We start from the raw sequence: 23,505 nt of genomic DNA, 5'->3' as shown, positions 1-23,505 counted from the left end.
TGTCTTTCCAAAGCAAATAATTTAGAACCAAATTGGATCCACCCAATTAATTACAATGGATGATGTAAAAATGCCCCACCCGCCTTTTTCTAGAAGAGGGTGAAATTTGTAGGTACAGCAACCCATCCAGAATGGAAAGCTTGCCAAATTCTAATCTAGGCAGATAAATCCACAGGTGTCTTGTGCAGCCAGCTTTAAAGATTTTTCAAACAAAGGAAAAGTCCATACGTTCTTTCATTTCTATATTGCCAGAATTGGATGTGAGAGGATAAAGCATGCCAGAGTTCAGAAACCTAGCTGCCATGGTGTTCCTACAAGGGCAAGATTTACAGGTCTGTGGTAGGAACAACAGGAGTTATAGGGGGATGTTGTTGGGGAGGAGAGCATGGAACCAAGGAAATGTCACACAAACACGCACACAACCAAATTTAGTCAGTTACTCAAGACGTCATTGGTCAAAGTAGGCATAAGAGAGGAAATGCATAATCTAAACCAGGGGTTCCCAAACTACGGCCCCCGGGCCGGATGCGGCCCAATCGGCCTTCCAATCCGGCCCGCGACGACCCCCGCCGCCCGCTGCCGCCGCCCGCTCTCACGGCGCGCGGCGCAGCGGCGATCTGAAAAATCGGCAAAAAATCGCCGAAAATCCTTTGTGCGCATGCGTACGGGCCTCTCCCGACCCGGAAGAGGTCATTTCTGGTGCACTTCCGGGTCGGGGGAGGCCCATACGCATGCGCACAAGCGATTTTCGCCGATTTTTTTCCGCCCGTGTGCGTGTGCGCATGCGCACGGGCGAGCACTCCCCCGCCCTCCGGCCCGCTGCGCGCGCACTCCCTTGCAGTCCGGCCCACCGCGCGGTCGGCGCGGCGGGCACCGGCCCGCCGCTCCGTAAGTCTGGGGACCCCTGATCTAAACATTCCTCTTTGTGCCTTCTTCATGAGAAATCTAAAACATTTCCTTTTTCAGGTCCCCTGCCCCCAACATTTGGTACAATATTCCCTCATGCATATCCAGAGGAGGGCAACCAAAATGGTCAAAGGCCTGGAAACTATGCCTTATGAGGAACGGCTTAGGGAGCTGGGTATGTTTAGCCTGGAGAAGAGAAGGTTAAGGGGTGATATGATAGCCATTTTCAAATATATAAAAGGAGAGAGAAAGGTTGTTTTCTGCTGCTCCAGAGAAGCAGACACGGAGCAATGGATTCAAGCTACAAGAAAGAAGATTCCACCTAAACATTAGGAAGAACTTCCTGACAGTAAGAGCTGTTCGACAATGGAATTTGCTGCCAAGAAGTGTGGTAGAGTCTCCTTCTTTGGAGGTCTTTAAGCAGAGGCTTGGCAGCCATATGTCAGGAATGCTTTGATGGTGTTTCCTGCTTGGCAGGGGGTTGGACTGGATGGCCCTTGCGGTCTCTTCCAACTCTATGATTCTATGATTCTATATCCTATTTCATAATATCACTAAAGAGATTTCTGGAAAAGTTTGGTTTTTTAAAAAAGAAATTGTTGCATATACGCTCCCATTCTCCCCCAAACAGGGCCATTAACTGCTGTTAAAATGGTGATGTGGGCTTATCTTCCCTAGCTAACTGCGCACATACCTGAATTTCTCAGCTCTTCAGCACTGTATTGATAGAGGAGGTCATACGTGCCCCCCATTGAACCAGAAGTATAGTAATGAGTCCCAAAGTCATCAAATATCCGGCTGTAAAGGGCATAGTTGTACTCCAGAGGCAGGCTGTTGAGGGCCTGTAGGAAAACTCTGGAGAGGTGCAAGTCCGACTGTTTCACTGTGAAGTTCGACACAGCAATCACCTTATGGACTCTAATAAAGTTGGAGTTCTAAAATGGAAGAATTAAAGTTAGAGTCTGTTCCAGTTGCTAATAAGACACTTATTTGATTTTTATGGCCATTCTTCACCAAATGTTCCCAGGGCAGGTCACATAAAACGACAATGGTTTTAAAACAACATAAAATTCATTAAAACCATGAATTAAAAGCACAAAGCTTAACAAGATCACACGAGCAGCAAAACATAAAATAGCAGAAGGGGAAACCGCTACTCGTCCAAATGCCTAGGACAGCACCTTGATCCAAGGCCAAAAAAAAGTATATCAATTGCCACAAGATACACCTGGAAATGGATGGGCATTCCAGAACACCTTGGAGCCACCACAGAGAAAACCATCTCATGTGCTGCTGTCGCTTGAACTGTGGTGTTTCATACCCCACAACTGTCCCCCCCAAAACCTGGACATCCCATTTTTTGAATGGCAGCCATTTTGCTTGCTGCGATCTCACAGTGCAATTCCCCCCTAATTAGCACTTTGGGGAGGGACATGATCTCATTTGGTGCCCCCAAACACACATTTTTGGGCACCATGCTTGAAAAAACCGTTTTTATTTATTTTTTTGCTTGGGGGGGGCATCTGTGGTGTGAAATTGTACAAGATCATTGCAACCAAAATGGCCGCCGTGCTCTCGTGATAAAAAATGGGAAAGATGGCATCCAGGAAGATGGTGTCCTGGATTTGGGCTTCAAAGAGTTGGAGGGTATGTGAATACAGTGGAGCAGTTTACAGGTGAAAACCTACGTATGTACATACGTATGTACGTACGTACCTACGTACCTACCTACCTACCTACACACACACACACACACACACACACACACACCCTAATACCTCTTGTTTATCAGTGGCCCAATTTTGACTGAATTTGTGTCAGCACTCAACATCTGAGTTCACCATACAGTGGGATGATAGCTAATAGCAGCCAAAAGGACTATCCCTAAATGATTATGTCTCTTCACCTTTGAAGGCCAATAAAACCAGCCACCTGCGCCACATCTTATGGTGATGAATTTGTTGGTGAGAAACTTTAGTTCTTTTTTGGTTTGTGGATCCTTTTATTGCAAATTACAACAATTCTGTCCAGAATGTTCTATATATTACATGCTATCAGTAAATGGACAAATCACTTGCTCTGACACCAACAATTTCTTTCTTACTAAAATCTTTTTCCCATTTACAATCCCTGGCCATTGTTTCTACCATGATATAATTTTTAAATTTTTTTTAAAAAAATGAATGAATAAATAAACTTGTTTAAGAAGGAAGCTTATATCTACACTGCAGACACGAAAGTAATTATGTTCATATTTGTTTCACTTGGGAAAAGAATTTATTTACTTATTAAACAAATGCTACCAAGAACATTATTTTTTAAAAAATAAATCTTATACCCCATAACACCCACACTTTTACTGAAAAATAGGCTATTATGAATTCATTTAGAATTTACAAGTATACATTAGAAAGAAAGGACAAATGTTGCACCATGATTTAAAAAGCCCCCAACTCACCATGCAGAATATGCTTTCCAGAAAAAAAAAAGAGAGAGAGATTTGCTCATTCCATTTATATGCCACTTTTCCTTTAAAGAATTAAAGCTACAGCACAAAAGCTTCTCCCTCCCATTTTATACTCACGACAACCATGAGAGGAAGGCTAGGTTGAGATGTCATGATTTGCCCAAGGTCATCTAGTGAACTTCCTGGCCAAGTGGCAAGTTAAAACCAGGTTGCCTGAAATCTACTTCAAAACTTTCGCCCCTGAACCAAACTAGGTCTCATCTTAACTGCTGCCAGATATATTAGGACAAAAAGGCATCTAGATTTAGCACCAGTGATATCTGTGCAGAATAGGTATGGGTGAATCTGTCAATTTTGGTTTCTGCCATTTTTCCCTATCTTAATCTAGTTCTCCACATTTCCACATCAGTTTGCCATTTTAAAAAATATTAATCTTGAAAACTCATCTGCATTTTAGTGTAAAATTCTCAAAAGATACATATTTGATGCATATTAGCATGCATTTTTCACCAATATATAAACACTTTATCCTAGTATATACAGTTTTGTACACATTCCTTGACCGGGGAACTGCATTGCAAAATTCAGACAAGTGCAAATTTCAAAAAATGGCTGTGTTTGCATTGTTTCGAAAAGTATGGATGTTTGCTTTTAAATGCAACTCAGATCTAAATTCTCCCCTTTCCCTAGTGCAGAATAAATATAATTGGTTTGGAAGCAAATTCCCTTCATTTTTTGTGAAGACATGAAAAGAATTGCCTTGCTTGATCTGATCAAAAGCCTAAACCAACATCACAGCCTTCGATAGCAACCTCAGGCGATGAGTGCTGACAAAATTGGAGTCACAGAGACAAGAATATTAGGATTCTCAGGGGGACTTCAGTTTTGGCAGAGGTACATGTGACCTAAAACAAACAGTAACTCATCGCCGCCCCCAAAAGTTACAGCCCAGTGAGGGCTGAGTATTTTCAGCAGCTAGGAGAACATTGATAGATGGGAAACAAAAAACTGAAAATTAGGTGGGCAGATAAATGCGTTCCCTGGAGATGGGTATGGCTGGGTTGCAGGAACCCTGAACAGGAACACCACTGCTAGGAAGTGAGGATACATCACAACATTTTGTTGCAAGCCTCACTTGCTCCAGTTCAAACAGTGATCTTTGATTGTCAGGCTTAACACACATGGTTGTTGAAAAGGTGGGTGTGTAAAAGCTGGTATTAAATAGCAATGGAATGCAAAAGCTCAGTCTGTGGTTAATTGCATACAGTGGTGCCTCGGCTTACGAATTTAATCCATTCCAAAGGCACCTTCGTAGGTCGAAAAGTTCGTAAGTTGAAAAACGCCATTGGAACGCGATTTCCCATAGGAATGCATTGGAAACGGAAACATTCGTAAGTCGAAGCAACCCTATCTAAAAATTCGTAAGTCAAAAAATCCCTATCTAAAACCACTGCGGTTTTCTTTCGGATGTTGAGACATTCATAAGCACGCGGCCATTACCCCCATTCATAAGTCGAAAAATTCAGTTGTCGAGTCATTCGTAAGTCAAGATACCACTGTAAATGCATGCAAAATGAGTGCAGTGATCTTCCCTGATAAAAACAGATTCATCTCAGCATCGCTGCATAAACTAACAGCCGAAGTGAAACAGGAAAAGCATTGCCTCTGTTCAAACACAAATGAATAGAACTGAAGTTTTTGATCAGATGCAATCAGGTCTACTAACCTTAATCTCAGTACAGATACATTCTCAAAAGACACGCCTTGAACTTTATGATAGTGTTTCTCCCCCAGCCCCAGCCCTGATTGCAATGTATCTAATATTATCTATCCTTCCTGTGCCACCAGACACTGATAAACAAGAAAAGATCGCTCTTATTCCAATTGTATTGTAGTGGTTTCATTGGGCTTAGAAAAAGTCAAATTTCACCCATCAGGAAACATTTAAAAAGAAAAACATATAAGCTGTATATGAAATATAATGTCTCTGTCTTCCCTTTCAATGAACTGAATGGACTCCTCTAAACTAATCTACTTTGATTAACACTTTCAGGCCTATGATACAATTTTCTGCTCTCTCACAATACTTCAGTGGAGGAAAAGTTTTGTGTTCCCTGGAAAATAAACCATATCCTTTTCCGCTTCTGCTGACTTGAATTCAGCACTAGTGGACAGAGACTGGAAAAAAGGAGAGAACAAAAACATGAATACCTTTTTATATGAAGCTTGTACAGCCTCTCTGAAGGAGGATGAAGACGTGACCTTTACTTTAGTCTTTCTGGAGAAGAGCAATGGGATTCCAGAGGATCCTCTGCTTGAGCTGGAGGAAGAGCTGCCTCCAGAGGAAGAAGACTCTAGGGGAATTAAATCACTATAAAAATCAGATGCCACATCATCCTCTTCATTCTCTGTCTATGGAGAGGGAAAACAGAGATTTAATTATTTGCACCCACAATAAATACAAGGCATAGTTCTATTCAAAAATGATGTCTCCTACATGCAGATCAGCATGTCACCAAGGAGGACTCGGGTTCAGATGTCCCAAAAGTTACCGCTCAGCACATTTTGGCTTAAGAACATGGTTTCCCCTTCCTCATTGGACTCTGGGGGTGACTCCACTGTAGTGTCTGCAATTCCGCAGCCACACAGGAACACAAAACTGCAGGAAAAACTACATGACCCAGACTGCTCTCCCAGAGAGGGTAGAACCACAAAAAAGCCTTCAGATGATCAGATCCTTTGCTGCGACAACATCTACCATAGCTCAAACAGTGGGGAACTGTCCAGGGTCCTGATTTGCCTGCTCTGCCTGCTTCCACTTTCCCAGTAAACCTCAAATCCCAATAGAACAGGATGAAAATTGCCTGAAGATACATAGATTTCTGGGAAATGTCCAGTCCTCTGTTGCTATCAGTACCTGAAAGCTGACAGTCTCTATGTTTTGCGATCAGTACCTGAAAGCTGACAGTCTCTATGTTTGCAGGAACCCGAAATGTCTTCCGTGTATCATTATTTTTCACAAGTGTACATTTGCCTCCATTGAAAGAATTGCCAAGGACTTCTCCTCTGTTCTCCTGTGCCAGAAGATGAAATCTGGAGAGAGGGAAGATTTCAGAAAGTCTGGTTGGTCACAAAAAGCACCAAGGGCCAACTTGTCAGTCAAATAAGAAGGATAAGTGACTTGACTGAATAAATAACACCGTGTGCCTATGAATACTTACTGGGAGGGATAGCCTGAAAGCCAATGGGACTTACTTCTGATAGCTAGGCTGGAGTATAAACTTATCCCTCTCAACTTGTCCACTGTTCATGTATATCCCAGCTAGGGATGGGGGAGAGAATTATTTAGTTCACATTTTAATGTGAATCTACATAATGAGCACTTCCCAAACCAAGACCAGAATGAAAACACAAACTATTATTCAAAATTCATGCTTTTGCAAATTTTGCAATGCAGTTCTTCAACCAAAGAAGGAGAAGCATAGGGAAATGTGAGAAATGTGCGCAAAGATGTTTACATTTGTGAAAATAACGTAGAAAATGCAAAACTGAGTATAAGATTGGAAAAATGAGAAACCAAGAGAAACTGAAACTGACTAGGTTCCTCCACCCCTAGTCCTACCTTTCCCATGTATTAAGAATGCCTGTTTATAAAAGCAGAACCTGCTCCTTCACAGCTAACCAGAAGTAGGAGGATGGAGGATGGATGGCAGCTAACAGATTGAGGTTGAATTCTGACAAGACAGAAGTACTGTTCGTGGGGGACAGGAGGCGGGCAGGTGTGGAGGATTCCCTGGTTCTGAATGGGGTAACTGTGCCCCTGAAGGACCAGGTGCGCAGCCTGGGAGTCATTTTGGACTCACAGCTGTCCATGGAGGCGCAGGTCAATTCTGTGTCCAGGGCAGCTGTCTATCAGCTCCATCTGGTACACAGGCTGAGACCCTACCTGCCTGCAGACTGTCTGGCCAGAGTGGTGCATGCTCCTGCTTGGACTACTGCAATGCGCTCTATGTGGGGCTACCTTTGAAGGTGACTCGGAAACTACAACTAATCCAGAATGCGGCAGCTAGACTGGTGACTGGGAGTGGCCGCTGAGACCACATAACACCAGTCTTGAAAGATCTACATTGGCTCCCAGTACGTTTTCGAGCACAATTCAAAGTGTTGGTGCTGACCTTTAAAGCCCAAAATGGCCTCGGTCCAGTATACCTGAAGGAGCGTCTCCACCTCCATCATTCTGCCCGGACACTGAGGTCCAGCACCGAGGGCCTTCTGGCAGTTCCCTCATTGCGAGAAGCCAAGTTGCAGGGAACTAGGCAGAGGGCCTTCTCGGTGGTGGCGCCTGCCCTGTGGAACGCTCTCCCAACAGATGTCAAAGAGGAAAACAACTACCAGACTTTTAGAAGACATCTGAAGGCAGCCCTGTTCAGGGAGGCTTTTAATTTTTAATAGATTACTGTGTTTTATTTTTCTGTTGGAAGCCACCCAGAGTGGCTGGGGAAACCCAGCCAGATGGGCGGAGTATAAATTTATTATTATTATTATTATTATTATTATTATTATTATTATTATTACCGGTATTATTATTATTATTATTATTATTATTATTATTATTATTATTAAGGACCCCTGGACGGTTAAGTCCAGTCAAAAGTGCCTATGGAGTTGTGGCGCTCATCTCTCTTTTCAGGTCGAGGGAGCCGGCATTTGTCCACAGACAGCTGTCCGGGTCATGTTCCAGCATGACTAAACTGCTTCTGGCACAACGGATCATCGTGACAGAAGCCAGAGTGCACAGAAACGTCGTTTACCTTCCTGCCGCAGCGGTACCTACTTATCTTCTTGCACTGGTGTGCTTTCAAACTGCTAGGTTGGCAGGAGCTGGGGCAGAGTAGCAGGAGCTCACCCCATGCGGGGATTCGAACCGCCGACCTTCCGATCGACAAGCCCAAGAGGCTTGGTGGTTCAGACCACAGCACCACCCACTTCCAGCTAATCAGAAATCAGCCTTAACACCACCTCCTCTCAGCTCATTCCGTCTTTCTCCGAGTTAACGCAATCCATCGGCTTGAAAGTTAACCACAGTTTTTTGAGTTGTTTAAAAGTCAACTCCTCTTCCCAGGGAACTCTAGGAATTGTTGTTCTGTGAGTGGAACAGGGGGTCTTCTAACAGCTCTAAGCACCCTTAACAAACTACAGTTCCCTGGATTCGGGGGGCGGGCGGGTATGCCATGATTGTTTAAAATAGTATGGTAACTGCTGTGAATCCTGGGTTTTAGGTCATGGGTTATTCTGATCAAGTGAAACTTCTGTAGGAATTTTGAGGTATCTTTAAAATAATTTAAATGAGTCTAGCAAGATTTTGCAGTTTGTTCTGCTCCACCTTGTGGTGGGGAAAGTGTGAAGGCAAGCACCTTCATTATGCTGGGGGGAGGGGGAGGGTGTCTGCTGTAGTTGAACTAGACATTTGGGAAACCCAGTCACTGCAGAACAACTGCAAGAGGAGGCTTAATGCTTTCTCTGCCTGCCATTTGCTCCTTGTAATTCCCTCTCCAGTCAAATACATCTCCCCCAACAAATACGAGGAAAAGCAATGTAAAAATACAATATTAAAGTCGGTTAAAACAAGTTTAATTATCTGTCGTGTTATGGAAATCAATATATTTTTCTGTTCACAACCATTTTAAAGAAACCTCAGTAATAATAGTGCATGCAGAAAGCATACTTGGGTGGTATATTTATATTCTGTTTGTAAGGGGTTCTTTTTAACTTATTCAATAAATGTGAACAAGCAAAAGGCATCTAAGAATGGCTTCCTTACCCATGGCCTATTAACTGCACACTAGGAATGCTCTCATGCCTTCTGTTACACACAGCCTTCACACGTCGACAGTTCCTTTCATCTGAATTGTCCCCACAATCATTTTCTCCATTGCATTCCAAGTTTCGGCCGATGCACCGACCTGTTGTCAGGAACGTAAGAGGAGACCTGCTTTATCAGAGCCAAAGACCCATCTAGTCCAGTGCTCTGTTCTCACACAGTGACTGGCCACAAATTTGTCTAATTCACTTTTAAAGCCATCCACATTAGTGGCCATCCAGCCCACCAAGATGCCTGCCAAGATAGATTTGGTAGCCATGGGCCCTGCCTTTCACACCATAGTTTTAAGAGTTAGAAGCTATTGTTTTAGACTATTAAACACACACACACACACACACACACACACACACACACATACACACCAAGAATGTACAGTGGTACCTCGGTTTAAGTACACAATTGGTTCCGGAAGTCTGTACTTAACCTGAAGCATACTTTACCTGAAGCGAACTTTCCCATTGAAAGTAATGGAAGGTGGATTAATCCATTCCAAATGGTCCACGGAGTACTTAAACTGAAGCGTACTTAACCTGAAGCAAGCTTTCCCATTGAAAGTAATGGAAAGTGGATTAATCTGTTCCAGACGGGTCCACAGAGTACTTAAACTGAAAGTACTCAAACCAAGGCATACTTAAACCGAGGTATTAAACCGAGTGTATTATTTCACTAAGTCAAGGATAGGGAACCTGTGTGTGGCCCTCCAGATACAGAAACTAATCAGGAATGAAGAACTGGTTGGAGAAAATCACTTTGTCAATATGGTGTCAGAGCCTAAATAAATAAATGGGGCTGTATGCAACAAAGATATTGCACTAGTGGAACAGCTTCAACTCATGCAATGGAACTTCCCCTCCTTCTGTTCCTTCTGTTCTTCCCCCACACCCTCCAAATTCACTCTGTGTGTTCCCCCAACAGGTTGGAAAGGGGTGCGGGGGTGCATGGGGGAAGGAGACAGTCCACTGCACACATGGAACTTGCTTCACTACTAAAATGGTTGTAGAAAATTTTATGGTGCATCTAGATTGAAGGAATCAAGATACAAATATGGGTTACCATTTTCACACTGGAATTTATTCTCGCAGTTTACTTCCTCTATGTTGCATTGTTTGGTTGGGTAGCACCTCCGGGAATCTACCAGTGGCTCATTGCAGGGTTGCCCCTTAAACTGAGAAGGTGTGATAATGGATCTGACACGAAACTGAAAGGCAGAACAAGGACATCACCACCATCATCATCATGGTCAAGTAATTTATATTCTGCTTAATTGCCAAAATGGCTTCTAAGTCATTTACGAGTATAAAACCCATTACCAAAAAATATAAACACACATTATTAAAATACACAGAAAGCCATTCCACCAAAACATTAAAACAAACACCCACAATACAAATGTGCAATTAAAAAGCCCATTAAAATAGCACAGCAGTTAACAGTTACAACAGGATCTTTAGGCCAGGTGATCAGAGGACTGCTTATATAACAGCAGTGTCTTTATACGCCGGTGGCATGCCAATACTGATGAGGGTCTATTGTAGTTCAGCAGGGAGAGCATTTCGTAACACTGGTGCCACTAGTGAAAACAGAGTATGAGGAGAGGACAGTGAAATTTTGCCTCCCCTCTCCAAACAAATTTAAAGAAATAACAGTGCATGCCTTGAGTTGAATAGTTAGTGGGAAGATAGGAAGGTGCCTTGGATTGGTCAGTCTAGCTCATTATTGCTTACAGTGACTGGCAGAGGCCCTGCAGGGTTTCAGAAGTAGAATCTTTCCCCAGCCTCACTTGGAAATGCTGAGCACTGAAGCTGGGACTTTCAGAATGGATAGTGAGCTGTACTTTGAATGAATCAAAATAATACAAAAGGCTCACTTGCATTTCTCATTGCCTGTCATGCTTCAGGGACTCAGCCCCCCCCCCCCAGCCGTAGACAAGCAGAACAAAGAGAAAGGAGTCTCTTACCAGTTAGAACTTTAATGATCACAGTGAGAGAACAAAGAATCCATTTCCTGGGAATGAAGGTGCTCCCAATTAAGGGTTCCACCCCCTTCCTCCCTAGTTCACACACACACACACACACACGGTCACTTCCGCGTCTTGCATCCTGATCTCGCAACCACTGTGCTTTCTGTGCTGCCACCATGTCTGCTCTCCTTGACCTTGGGCTGAGCGGCTGGACAAGGCATAGGCAAATTCAGCCCTCCAGATGCTTTGGGACTACAACTCCCATCATCCCTAGCTAACAGAACCAGTGGTCAGTGATGATGGGAACTGTAGTCTCAAATCATCTGGAGGGCCGAGTTTGCCTATGCCTAGGCTGGACACTTTCCAACAACAGTGAGTCTGTTAACTCTCTCTCCCTTCCAGTTCTCCTCCTCCTAGCTGTTCCCCACCCAGTACTTCCCAGTTTCTGCCTTCTGAACTATGTCCCTCTGCAAACCACTGTTCCAAATCTATTCAGGATCCTGATCAGGAGCAGGGGGAGGGGGGAGGTTTCCACCATTCCTCCTCAGTACAGCCCTCCTTAGCATGGTCCCTGACATTGCCTTCCTTTCGTGCCCACCTCCCTTCAATTTTTGCACTTACTTGTTTTCTAACACAGGGGTCACATTCTGACCAGGGACCAAAGTTTCCAAGCTGGCAATTAATAGGGCACATCTGCTGGCTGCAGGCCCTGGATTCCTGAGTTGTGCAGAGTTGACCACAGAGGTTTTTGATATAATAGTCATCCATCCTGATTTGCCTAGAATACAGAAAAAACATGTTCGTGGCCAAGGGTTCCTGTCAAGGGAAGCAAAATAATTCCCACCTTGGAACCTGCCAGCCAAAGGGGACAAAGGAAGATGACTTAATGTGCAATTGTTGTTGTTTAGTCGTTTAGTCGTGTCCGACTCTTCGTGACCCCATGGACCATAGCACGCCAGGCACTCCTGTCTTGCACTGCCTCCCGCAGTTTGGTCAAACTCATGTTCGTAGCTTCGAGAACACTGTCCAACCATCTTGTCCTCTGACGTCCCCTTCTCCTTGTGCCCTCAATCTTTCCCAACATCAGGGTCTTTTCCAAGGATTCTTCTCTTCTCATGAGGTGGCCAAAGTATTGGAGCCTCAGCTTTACGATCTGTCCTTCCAGGGAGCACTCAGGGCTGATTTCCTTAAGAATGGATAGGTTTGATCTTCTTGCAGTCCATGGGACTCTCAAGAGTCTCCTCCAGCACCATAATTCAAAAGCATCAATTCTTCGACGATCAGCCTTCTTTATGGTCCAGCTCTCACTTCCATACATCACTACTGGGAAAACCATAGCTTTAACTATACGGACCTTTGTCGGCAAGGTGGTGTCTCTGCTTTTTAAGATGCTGTCTAGGTTTGTCATTGCTTTTCTCCCAAGAAGCAGGCGTCTTTTAATTTCGTGACTGCTGTCACCATCTGCAGTGATCAAGGAGCCCAAGAAGGTGAAATCTCTCACTGCCTCCATTTCTTCCCCTTCTATTTGCCAGGAGGTGATGGGACCAGTGGCCATGATCTTGGTTTTTTTTATGTTGAGCTTCAGACCATATTTTGCGTTCTCCTCTTTCACCCTCATTAAAAGGTTCTTTAATTCCTCCTCGTGCAATTAGTTGATGCAAAAAAGCCTTTTGTCTCAAGGACGCCTAAATGGACCTGGAATGCTGCAAGTCTCACTAGCTCTGCCACAAGGGATGGAGGATTGAGATGCCTGCCTTGTCTGACAGAGGGCTGATAAAAAAGAAAAAATTGTTGATTTGAAGCAGTTCAGGTTTTCCAAAACTTTGGGGAGGAGGATTAACAGTGAGTCGCAGGGGCGGGAATGGGCAGATAAAGAGGAAACAACATGTGTTACTGTTAATATATAAAGCTCTTAACAGGTTGGGGCCAGTTTACCTGCAATATCTCCTGCAAGATACACCCACTTGACCACTTCGATTTGTGGAACTGGCACTGTTACAAGTGCCACATAATGCAGATAATGACCCCTGCTCCCATTGACGGCACACAAGCCAACTCCACCATGTTATGCTCCATTGCGCCCTATTAGTCCCCCGCCCTACCCCACCACGCCCCCCAATTACACTTCCTGGTCACCCTGACGCACAGGTGTCCAGTAGCACATCAATTGGTCATTGCCTGTATTCGTTCTGCATTTGCAAGAAATTGATCCTGCAGTGTGGCAACACCCACACTTAGACTGAATCATAGAATTGTGGCGTTGGAAGCAACTGCGAGTGTCATCTAGTCTAGAACTCCCTGTCTACGGACATCAGGCAGACACCTTCCCTCGACCCTCTATCCTTTCTCAATGCCTGCTGAAAACATTTTCGTCTAGGCGTATTCCTAACAGACAACTTGAAAGATAAAAAGGAATCAGTTTGTGAAGTCGAAGGTGTCGCTTCTTTCCTACCTTTGCCTACTTTGAGTGCCATAATTACAGGTCCTTGAGCAGCTAGACCAGGGAGACCATGGGTAATGGTCACAGTAGCATCCCATGCTGCTGTCAATTGTGGCATGCAGGAGGAGGAGGAGGGGGATGAAATTCATTTTTCTCTCCATAGCTGTAGGCAGGGAGCTAGCAAAAGTCAACAAAGTCTGCAATGCAGAAAAAGAAGTTGTCATTAGAACAGCTCAACACCCGTCGATATAATATGGCAGCTTAATAGCTAATCTACTGTGCGGTGCCCTGCAGTGAATGACCGAAGCTGAATCAAACTGTGATAATCACTGGAAGTGTACGGTGAAAGCAGGATGGGACCACAAAGCCTTTAATGTGTACCACTGTGCAGTGGCATAGCAAGGTCAGGTGGTACCCGATGCAGAGAATTTCTTGTCAACCCCCCCCCCCCACATTGAAAACTAGTTGGACTCCCTAGAGACTACAATCTACTCATAGTATAAAAAGACTGCCTGTGATCTACCCATTGCTTTTTTTAGGGTGTGTGTGTGGCAAAAGTTGTTGAGCTTTTCTGAGATTCCAGGGTTTGGGTCCAGAGTTCCCTCCACCCTCTGCTTGTTTGCTCACCTGCCTCCTTCGCATCCACTCCCTGCATGCCTCCTCCAGCAGCCCAGGTGTGCGGGGCTGTCAAAATGAAGGGGGAAGAGGGGATTGCCACAGCTCTCCCCCTTCCCCAGATGGATACCGGTAGGCGGGAGTCACGGGCAGGTGGCGTGCCGAATGTCACCCCCCTTGAAAATGACACCCGGGGCTGTCTGCCCCCACCTTGCTCCACCCCGGCCACTGTGAAAAAAGCAATGAGAAGAACTCAGGCTGCAATCCTAGACAACCTTGCCTGAACTCAATGGGACTTAGTTCTGAGTAGACTCACCTAGGATTGTTCCGCAAAGGCGTATTCATGAGCAAAGTGTAGATGGGGGCAGCAGCTGCATGCAAGCTCTGCCCCACCCTTCTCCTGCACACATTATTTCCACTCAGACCTCCACCTTTCCCATGCTGAAAAAGGAGCCATACAGCCCTTCATTTTTCCACTGATGCTAACATTCAGTCATCACATTTAAAGCACATGACTTCCTGGGAAGCAGGAATCTTTTACTGACTCTTAAAGGAATAAGATGTGGGTGACGCTGTGGGTTAAACCACAGAGCCTAGGGCTTGCCGATCAGAAGGTCGGCGGTTCAAATCCCCGTGATGAGGTGAGCTCCTGTTGCTCGGTCCAAGCTCCTGCCCACCTAGCAGTTCGAAAGCACGAAGTGCAAGTAGATAAATAGGTACCGCTACAGCGGGAAGGTAAACGGCGTTTCCGTGTGCTGCTCTGGTTCGCCAGAAGCGGCTTAGTCATGCTGGCCACATGACCTGGAAGTTGTACGCCGACTCCCTCGACCAATAACGCGAGATGAGCGCCACAACCCCAGAGTCGTCTGCGACTGCACCTAATGGTCAGGGGTCCCTTTACCTTTACCTTTAAAGGAATAATAAGAGAGCTTTCAATGTTCTTTCACATCCAAGAATAATTAGCCTCCTCAATAAATATCTCTGCAATGCTAATTCCTCTCAAATACAGCCCATAAGCAGTGCACAAAGTATCAAAACAGTTGTGAACCTTATAAACATTTTTTAAATTACATTGCAACATCTCCTCTCATCATTAAACTTCCCAATTTATGATAATATTCACCTCATTTTTAAAACAACCCCCTAATCCTTTATATATTTAGCTTTCACATGATGTGACAGAATTTTCTAACTATTTTTACCCCCGTTTACAACATTTCAAAACATTTTGTCCATATCTGCTAGGACTGCTACCTATTTCTTCATCAACCAGAAACACAGCAAAGCTCCAGTCCTGCCTCAATGCTAGAACAGTTTTACTGGCTTAATTTTCATGAATCAGGACTCTTTTAAAGGTGCAGGAGCAGAACAGGGAAATAAAAAGGTCACAACCCAAAGAACAACATTAACAGTGCCATGAATAACACCATTGTTCGTCTAAAATTTGCTAAAGGACTGCCATCGAATTTCAAAGCTATAATTCACGATACTTGCTTCACTCCTTTTAACTAAGCCCCTATTTCACATACTCAACAAATAGCATTATAAATCAGTTCCTACAGAGCTTGTAATTGCAGTTCTTGGGATCAAAAAATAATTCTCCGAACTTCTCCTCTGTGACAAAATATTCCCTGCAGGAAGCAGAAATCACACCTCATTAGCAGCTGAACCAGATTAACAATTTCTCTTAGTCCCTAGAGTTTTTTTCAGCTCTGAAACCAGAAGGGGTTTGCCACACCCCCAAGCATTTTTGGTGCATTCCTTATTTTACCAGGAGTATATCAATTGGATCTTTTAGAAGAGACACCCAAACTGGAGATCTGCTATGTAGGTTTATTCACAGTAACCATGAGTCAGCTTGCATACAAATACAGCAAAAACTTACCCGTGCAATTTGTGTGAAAATAATAATTCACAGAAGGCTTCTGCACGCAAAGTGAATCCCTTTGGTGGCATCCGTCAACCTAAATGCAATGTGGACATTAGCCCATCAGAGCAGGAGTCTTTATACAGCGATGGTGCAACTCATGGGTTTTGTTTGCATTCAATTAAAATGTAACCCAGGGATCCAGTCCTAAACATGCTTAACTATGGGAGCAAGTCTCATTGACATCGTGCTGTATCCTGACTCATGAGTAGACATAGTTGCAACTTGTACTTACAACAGTAGCATAAGTGTCTGTAGCTTCCATAACAAAAAACAACAATGAATAAGTAAACCAGTGGAATTTATTTACTTGGCGGATGTGTACCTTACCCTTCTTGTTATGAGTTCATATGCCAATAGAGTCTAAATACAGTCGTGGCCAAAATTGTGGAAACCTTTTGAGAAAAGTGTATTTCCAAGGTCTGATGGCTCATAACACCTGATTGGCTCTCATGCTCATTGGCTGCATTCAAATGAAGGTAAGCTACTGCATATCAACCTAAGCAAGGTGTGCTCCCCTTTTCTGGTTATTTGGCTATAACTTTTGATAGAATACAGATAATTGAACAAACTTTGTTGCATTACATTCTTCATTAAATTATCTTTCCATTGATATATAATTTTATGGTATTACTTCAAAAAAAGGTGGTGCTATGAGCCATCAAACCTCAAAAATACACTTTTTCTAAAAGGTTTCCGTAATTTTGGCCACTAGTGTAGTATTTTCTGTTGTATAAGTCTTCGTATGAGCCAAAACATTTCCGCACTGTCTAGGTAATAGTGAACATTCCAATTCTTTCTTAAACTCTGCATATCAAACTTACAGTATTTATTGTGCTCATCCCTACTTATCCTGCACGTATGTTGCCTTTAGTAGTAGGGTTTTTTTTAAAAAAGAAAAGTTAAAGGACCCCTGGGCGGTTAAGTCCAGTCAAAGCATAGCTGCCAAGTTTTCGCTTTTCTCACGAGGAAGCCTATTCAGCATAAGGGAAAATCCCTGTAAAAAAGGGATAACTTGGCAGCTATGAGTCAAAGGTGAATATGGGGTTGTGGCGCTCATCTCATTTTCAGGCCGAGGGAGCCGGCATTTGTCCACAGACAGATTTTCCGGGTCATGTAGCTGGCATGACTAAACTGCTACTGGCGCACGAAAGACTGTGACGGAAAGCAGAGTGCATGGAAATGCCGTTTACCTTCCTGCCGCAGCGGTACCTATTTATCTACTTGCACTGGCGTGCTTTCGAACTGCTAGGTTGGCCAAGCCCAAGAGGCTCAGTGGTTTAGACCACAGCACCACCTGTGTCCCGCATGTGGGACAACATGAGCAGCTATTATTTTGCAAACCACTTAAAGATTTTCTTACAGTCAGGCGGTAGATACAGTTTGTTAAATAAATATAAATAAACAAACATCCAAAGCACATTCCACACATGTGGCTTCTCCCAAAGAACTCCAAATATTATTATTTACTCTTTACAGAGAAGCAGTTTCCAGGGCCCTTAATGAACTCTCGATCCAATTATCCAGAAGGTTGGGGGGAAAAACCCAGAACAGATTTAGGGTGACACAGTGGGGTGCATGGGATCAGGAGAGGAGAAGTTCCTTTGTGGATCTGTTTCACCAGATACTGCCCCCCCCAACCCCATGTTTTGCATTGCAATGTTATCAAATGTTTTTATGTGATTTAATCTTATTTATTTATTTTAAATTGTTCTATATACGGTATGTTTTTCTTTTATTTCTCATGAACATGTTTTATCACAATAGTGTTTGCCGCCTTAAGGCTCCTTGGGTGGGATATAAAATTTCATTAAGAAGCTATGTAAGTAGAATGTTATTTTGCTATGGAGCAAATAGATTTTGCAGGCACTTTGAGGGAAAACAAATTGCATATAAATAAAAGCTTGATGAGTCGGTGCAATTTCTCAGGGCAGATTTTGCATAGTTCCAGGTTTGTTTGTTCATTAAATAAAGAACACCTGGTATGCTACACTTGCCTGGAACGTGTTTCTTGCAACCACAACCACTTCCTGTAACATTTCTAAATCCATTACTGGAAGCCAATATGTGTAGAGGTGTGTGTGTGTGTGTGTGTGTGTGTGTGTGTGTGTGTGTGTGTGTGTGTAGTTCAGCTAGAACTGGAGAGCTTAATGTTACAACAGCTGCTATAGATATAGGCACACACACCTTAAATAATTAAGCCACAGATTCACTGGAGTTAAAAATATATGTATATTGAGAGCTCATTATTTTTCTTCCATTTTTTTCCTTCAATTTCTTCTTCAAACTTTCAAGAAACTTTGCCTGAAAGGACTTCAGCAGATCCAAGGACTTCAGCAGATTCAGAAGTCATTTTGCCTTCTTTCCTTTCATTAGGAGATGGGATGCAGAGGTTGTATTCAATTCTGTCAGGTGAAATTCATAAAGCTGCTTTTCAGGAAAGCTGAAGGGTGGGTTCAGAGAAGTCTAACATCTTGAATAGAGAAAGAAATTTAGAGTGGTTCACAATTCAAGGTGAATCCACCTAAATCACACTTTCCCAAAAAAATTGTGAACCAAAAATATAGATTCCAACTCTCGAATTCTATGATTCTATAGGCATCCTTCAAAACGTACACTTTTCTGAATTTTGCAGTGTCAAGTAATATGCGCAAAAATGCATATACTAAGGTCATGTGTGCATAAAATGCGTACTTGCAAATTATATTAGTGAAAAGAACATACAAAAATGAATTGGGTGGAAAGGAATGTTTGCAACAGATGCAGACATGTTTGCCAGTCTAAGCTTAAATGTAACATCTTCTGTGAAAAGCCATGAACACCAAGACAGAATTAGCTTGCCAGTTTAAGCAAGCTCACAGCCTAATGCCCATCTGCTATAGTAATTGGGCAGCAGGTGGGGAGAAGTCGCACCTTGAATTTGTATAATGACATGATGACACCTGGGGTTTATTAAAGTTCCTTTTTCACACACTGCCTACCTGTCAATCTCACAGTCCCTAGGTTATAGACAGCCAGAGCATGGCAAACCGCCATGCACTTGAATAAGCCCTCTGTTCTGTGACCTCTCGGTAGCATCCAAATTCATTCAGCTGTGTCAGTGTTGCAGTATCAGCACATGTTGGTGTCATCATGCAAGCAGCATGGAGTACCAATAGGAGGGTTGCTGTCTGGTAATGCACGGCCATTTTTAGTTTCAAACACACACTTTTGGACCACAGGGGAAGAGCTGCAAGTTAGTAGCAGCTTTCTACACAGAAAGTCTCCACTTCAATCCCCAACAACCTCAGCTAGGGCAGGGAAGGAGTAAGAACATAAGAAGAGCCTGCTGGATCAGGCCAATGGCCCATCTAGTCCAACCTCCTGTTCTTGCAGGGATCAACCAGATACATGTGGGAAGCCCACAAAAATTCTGTCTGGAACCCTGAAGAGAAGCTCATAGACAATATAGACAAGGAGCAGGGAATTCTTTCTAACAAGCAGACCAGATACTTAGGTTCTCGAACTCCCTGGACCACTTACCCAGATCATCCAAGTGTCCCTATTCTTCAGGGACAGTCCCAGATTTTCAGAAGCCAACCTGGTTTCTGTTTTGATCCTTGAATGTCTCACTTTTCCTTTGTTGTTAGTCAATTAGTCGTATCCAACTCTTCAAGACCCCATGGACCGGAGCACGCCAGGCACTCCTGTCTTCCACTGCCTCCTGGAGATTTATCAAATTCATGTTGGTCGCTCCTATAACACTGTCCAACCATCTCGTCCTCTGTTGTCTCGTTCTCTGTCGTCCCAGCTTCAGGATCTGTCCTTCCAGTGAGCACTCAGGGCTGATTTCCTTCAGAATGGACATCTTTGATCTTCTTGCAGTCCATGGGACTCTCAAGAGTCTCCTCCAGCACCATAATTTAAAAGCATCAATTCTCCGGCCTTCTTTGTGGTCCAGCTCTCACTTCCATACATCACTACTGGGAAAACCATAGCTTTAACTATACGGATCTTTGTCGACAAGCTGATGTCCCTGCTTTTCCTTAGGATGTATGTATTTTCACCAGAGAAATGTTGGAGGTTATGGAATAGGATGTCCCTATTTTCATCAGAGAAATGTTGGAGGATATGCTCACCTGTTTAGTCACCTGGCAGGTGGCACACTTTCCTTTGCCTGTGCTGTTTGAAATCAAACTGCACAAGCAAAGGCACCAAGCTTTGCAGACACCACCATTCGGCTGTCAGCAATTTGCAAAGCCCTCTGCCTTCAGAAGTGCTGACCGTCACGGCAGTGCTTGAACTGATACAGGGCTTTGCAGCTGCCAAAATCAGCTGATTGACATTGTCCACAGACCCTGTTCTTGAGAGGTTACCTGCCCTATATCTGGCATCATATATGACCTCAGGTGTAGTACAGGTGGGCCTGGCTTGGCTAAAAGTGGCCTCATGGACCTAATGGAGAGACTGCAGGCCACCACTGACATAGACAATATTGAGCAGGATGGAGCAATGACTTGACTTGATATAAGGCTGCTGCTCCCGGGTAAATTGCACTCTTATCTAACTCCTAGTTCCTATAAGGCAGCTTCCTTCTTTTGAATTGGCATCCTTTCTAACACATAGTTTTACGTAAGATGTTTCAACTGACTGGGGGGGGGGAATCCCCAGTGAATACAACTGTGCACTGTCTACATTTGGACCGAACTCTAGGCTTCCCTTCTCCCACTTTTCCCTGGTGAAGGGAGAAATCTTCCTGCAGGCCTGTGGGCAGAACCCTTTCGGTGATCTGTATACAACTCTTGTTACATTACCAGGGTCTGCATAGGTGCTTCTGAAGGAGCAGTCAATGGGTTCAACAGTCAACGGAGGCAGGATCCTTTTGCTACAGAAGTTCCTACAGGCCGACGCTGGCGTCACTCCTGCCTCTTGTGTCCATCGACCAACACAACACAAGAACAAGAACATGTTCATTGCCCAACTTCTCCACTAACTTGTTTTCTAACTTTCCTGACATGTGCTGCTAATTCAACAAATTTGCATGCTTCCGGTGACTGCAATTGTGCGAAACTAAACTTTCAGCATCATTTCAAGCTCAAAGGTTGGAAAGTTAGATTGAGCATTCAACAACAACAAAAAAAGAAATGGGGAAAGTTTCCCCTTCCCCCAATTTCCTAAGGCTCTTAAAATTTGTTATTGATTAACCAATGGATGGTTTAGAGGTAGAGTTGCATGGGCTGGGAGCCACTTCAATCTTTCCCATGTATCTTTAATGTTTACTATTGCTTAAGGATTAGTCCAGGCAGTAAAATCTCTCCCTGGTGGGGGAAATACCCAGCCTTTCCTCTTTCACTTCTAATGCAAAGTAAGGCAATCACTTCCTGCTTGAGTATCAAAATGTTCATGAAGTCCATGTTCTTTGGTGCTCTGCCAGACTCAGGGCAGGACTTCCCCTTTGCTCCCTGTGCTCCCTGTGACGTTCTCTCGTATGTGCCAGTAAGGACTGATATCAGATTCCATCATGCAATGTTGTTTCATTTATTTAACCATCAGAGGGTAGTTTCAGTGTTTACTTGGTCCTGTTCTGTGCTAGCTGCCCCCCCCCACAGCTAAGGCTGATGGGAGTGGTAGTTCAGCAGCATCTTCAGGGCCAAAGGTCCCCCATTCTTGAAATAGGGGGTGCATTTAGGTAGAGGATGCCTTCAGGAAAGGCTAATGGCCAAACAGAGGATGATAAAACATATTTTCTTGACTCACTTCATTGCGCTTTCCCTTTTCGTCTGTTTTTCTCACTGCTTATTATGTGCTTTTTTAAAGGTACACTCCGGTAGATTATTTATTTATTACTGCAATCGCTAATTCCAGGGTTTCAAGGCTTATGGGCATATTCATGATTGTCTTAATGGATATTTTCAGGCCATTTGAATGGAATCAACTTATGTAAAGATCTGATGAACACGTTATATTACATTGTCAATGTTTTTGTCTGCCATGGTGAATGATCCTCAATAAAATATTGATAACCAAAAAAATCAACCTTCCCTAGATGAAAATATATTGTATGAGTGACATTTCCATTCTCACCGCTCTGAAGAAAGGAGTCCATATACCGTATTTTCTCAATATGAATTTAATTGCATTTCGACCACAGGAAGTCAAAAACATTCTGGACAGCCACTGAGTGAATTTTTTAGCCTTGCTGAATTCTACAGGAATCCTACAGGTCTTTTCTTTTTCTTTTTTGGTCATTAGAACCCTAAATTCGTTTACTGCAGAGTTTGGAGGACCTTGTTTTTAATCAGAATTGTAAAAGATTGTTCCTAAAGGACTTGCCATCCCCACCTGGGATCTACCTAAGGTGGGCTTGGTAATAAGCCCTGACCCTTCAAAGCCTGGTTGACATCCATCTGTCTTGGGAGACAATGGAGGAGTGTGCCTTTGGGGGTAAAGTCAAACTGTTGGAAGGTTCCAGCACTTGCTGTGGCTGTAGAGACACGTTTTGTTGCAGCTGGGGCAGATGAAGGCGTCCGGTTGTGCTGTTGCAGATGCACCAAGGCATTTCTTCTCTCTGCGCTCCTCCCAGTGGTCATTCCTCCTCTGGTCACTGCTGCGGATGCACAACCTGACTGATTGTCTCTAGGCACTGTGGTCGTCTGTCAGGGATTCCCACATGGCAGGGTTAACGCTCCCCACTTTCATGTCATGTTTGCAGATATCTTCAGAATATAAAGCAACTATGCAGTCCTATGCATAGTTGCTTTACATTCTGAAGATATCTAGACAGCATCTTAAAACCTAGACAGCATCTTAAACCTAGAAAACCTAGACAGCATCTTAAAAAGCAGAGATATCACCTTGCCAACAAAGGTCCGTATAGTTAAAGCTATGGTTTTCCCAGTAGTGAAGAATGGAAGTGAGAGCTGGACCATAAAGAAGGCTGATCGCCGAAGAATTGATGCTTTTGAATTATGGTGTTGGAGGAGACTCTTGAGAGTCCCATAGACTGCAAGAAGATCAAACCTATCCATTCTGAAGGAAATTAGCCCTGAGTGCTCACTGGAAGGACAGATCCTGAAGCTGAGGTTCCAATACTTTGGCCACCTCATGAGAAGAGAAGACTCCCTGGAAAAGACCCTGATGTTAGGAAAGATTGAGGGCACAAGGAGAAGGGGACGACAGAGGATGAGATGGTTAGACAGTGTTCTCGAAGCTACGAACATGAATCTGACCAAACTGCGGGAGGCAGTGGAAGACAGGAGTGCCTGGCATGCTCTGGTCCATGGGGGTCACGAAGAATCGGACACAACTACAATCATAGAATCATAGAGTT

At 43.8% G+C, this 23,505-nt stretch overlaps 1 protein-coding gene across 7 annotated transcripts in view; it reads right to left on the bottom strand.

Annotated features, from left to right (window-relative positions):
- Positions 1 to 16,251, bottom strand: part of LOC118077204 (complement component C6-like) — a 30,448-nt gene extending 14,197 nt beyond the window's left edge. Inside the window, exons 1-9 of one of the 7 annotated variants that reach the window (XM_035100689.3) lie at positions 16,155 to 16,245; positions 14,282 to 14,497; positions 13,667 to 13,851; positions 11,836 to 11,992; positions 10,308 to 10,452; positions 9,195 to 9,336; positions 6,328 to 6,466; positions 5,585 to 5,785; positions 1,601 to 1,841 (exon numbers count right to left, since the gene is read on the bottom strand). In XM_035100689.3, the coding sequence (XP_034956580.3) occupies positions 1,601 to 1,841; positions 5,585 to 5,785; positions 6,328 to 6,466; positions 9,195 to 9,336; positions 10,308 to 10,452; positions 11,836 to 11,992; positions 13,667 to 13,851; positions 14,282 to 14,296 (1,225 nt within the window). In that variant the 5' untranslated portion in view covers positions 14,297 to 14,497; positions 16,155 to 16,245. Of the gene's footprint in view, positions 1 to 1,600; positions 1,842 to 5,584; positions 5,786 to 6,327; positions 6,467 to 9,194; positions 9,337 to 10,307; positions 10,453 to 11,835; positions 11,993 to 13,666; positions 13,852 to 14,281; positions 14,498 to 14,585; positions 14,723 to 14,989; positions 15,130 to 15,392; positions 15,610 to 16,154 lie in introns of those variants that run through there. The other 6 variants (XM_088653263.1, XM_035100692.3, XM_060280315.2 and 3 more) reach the window with 6 other exon arrangements.
- Positions 16,252 to 23,505: the final 7,254 nt, after the last annotated feature.

This window comes from Zootoca vivipara, chromosome 10 (genome assembly GCF_965207765.1).
Source record: "Zootoca vivipara chromosome 10, rZooViv2.hap1.1, whole genome shotgun sequence".
Lineage (NCBI taxonomy): Eukaryota > Metazoa > Chordata > Lepidosauria > Squamata > Lacertidae > Zootoca > Zootoca vivipara.
Note: the sequence above shows the minus strand (reverse complement) of the source record. Positions and strands in the feature narration are given on the sequence as shown.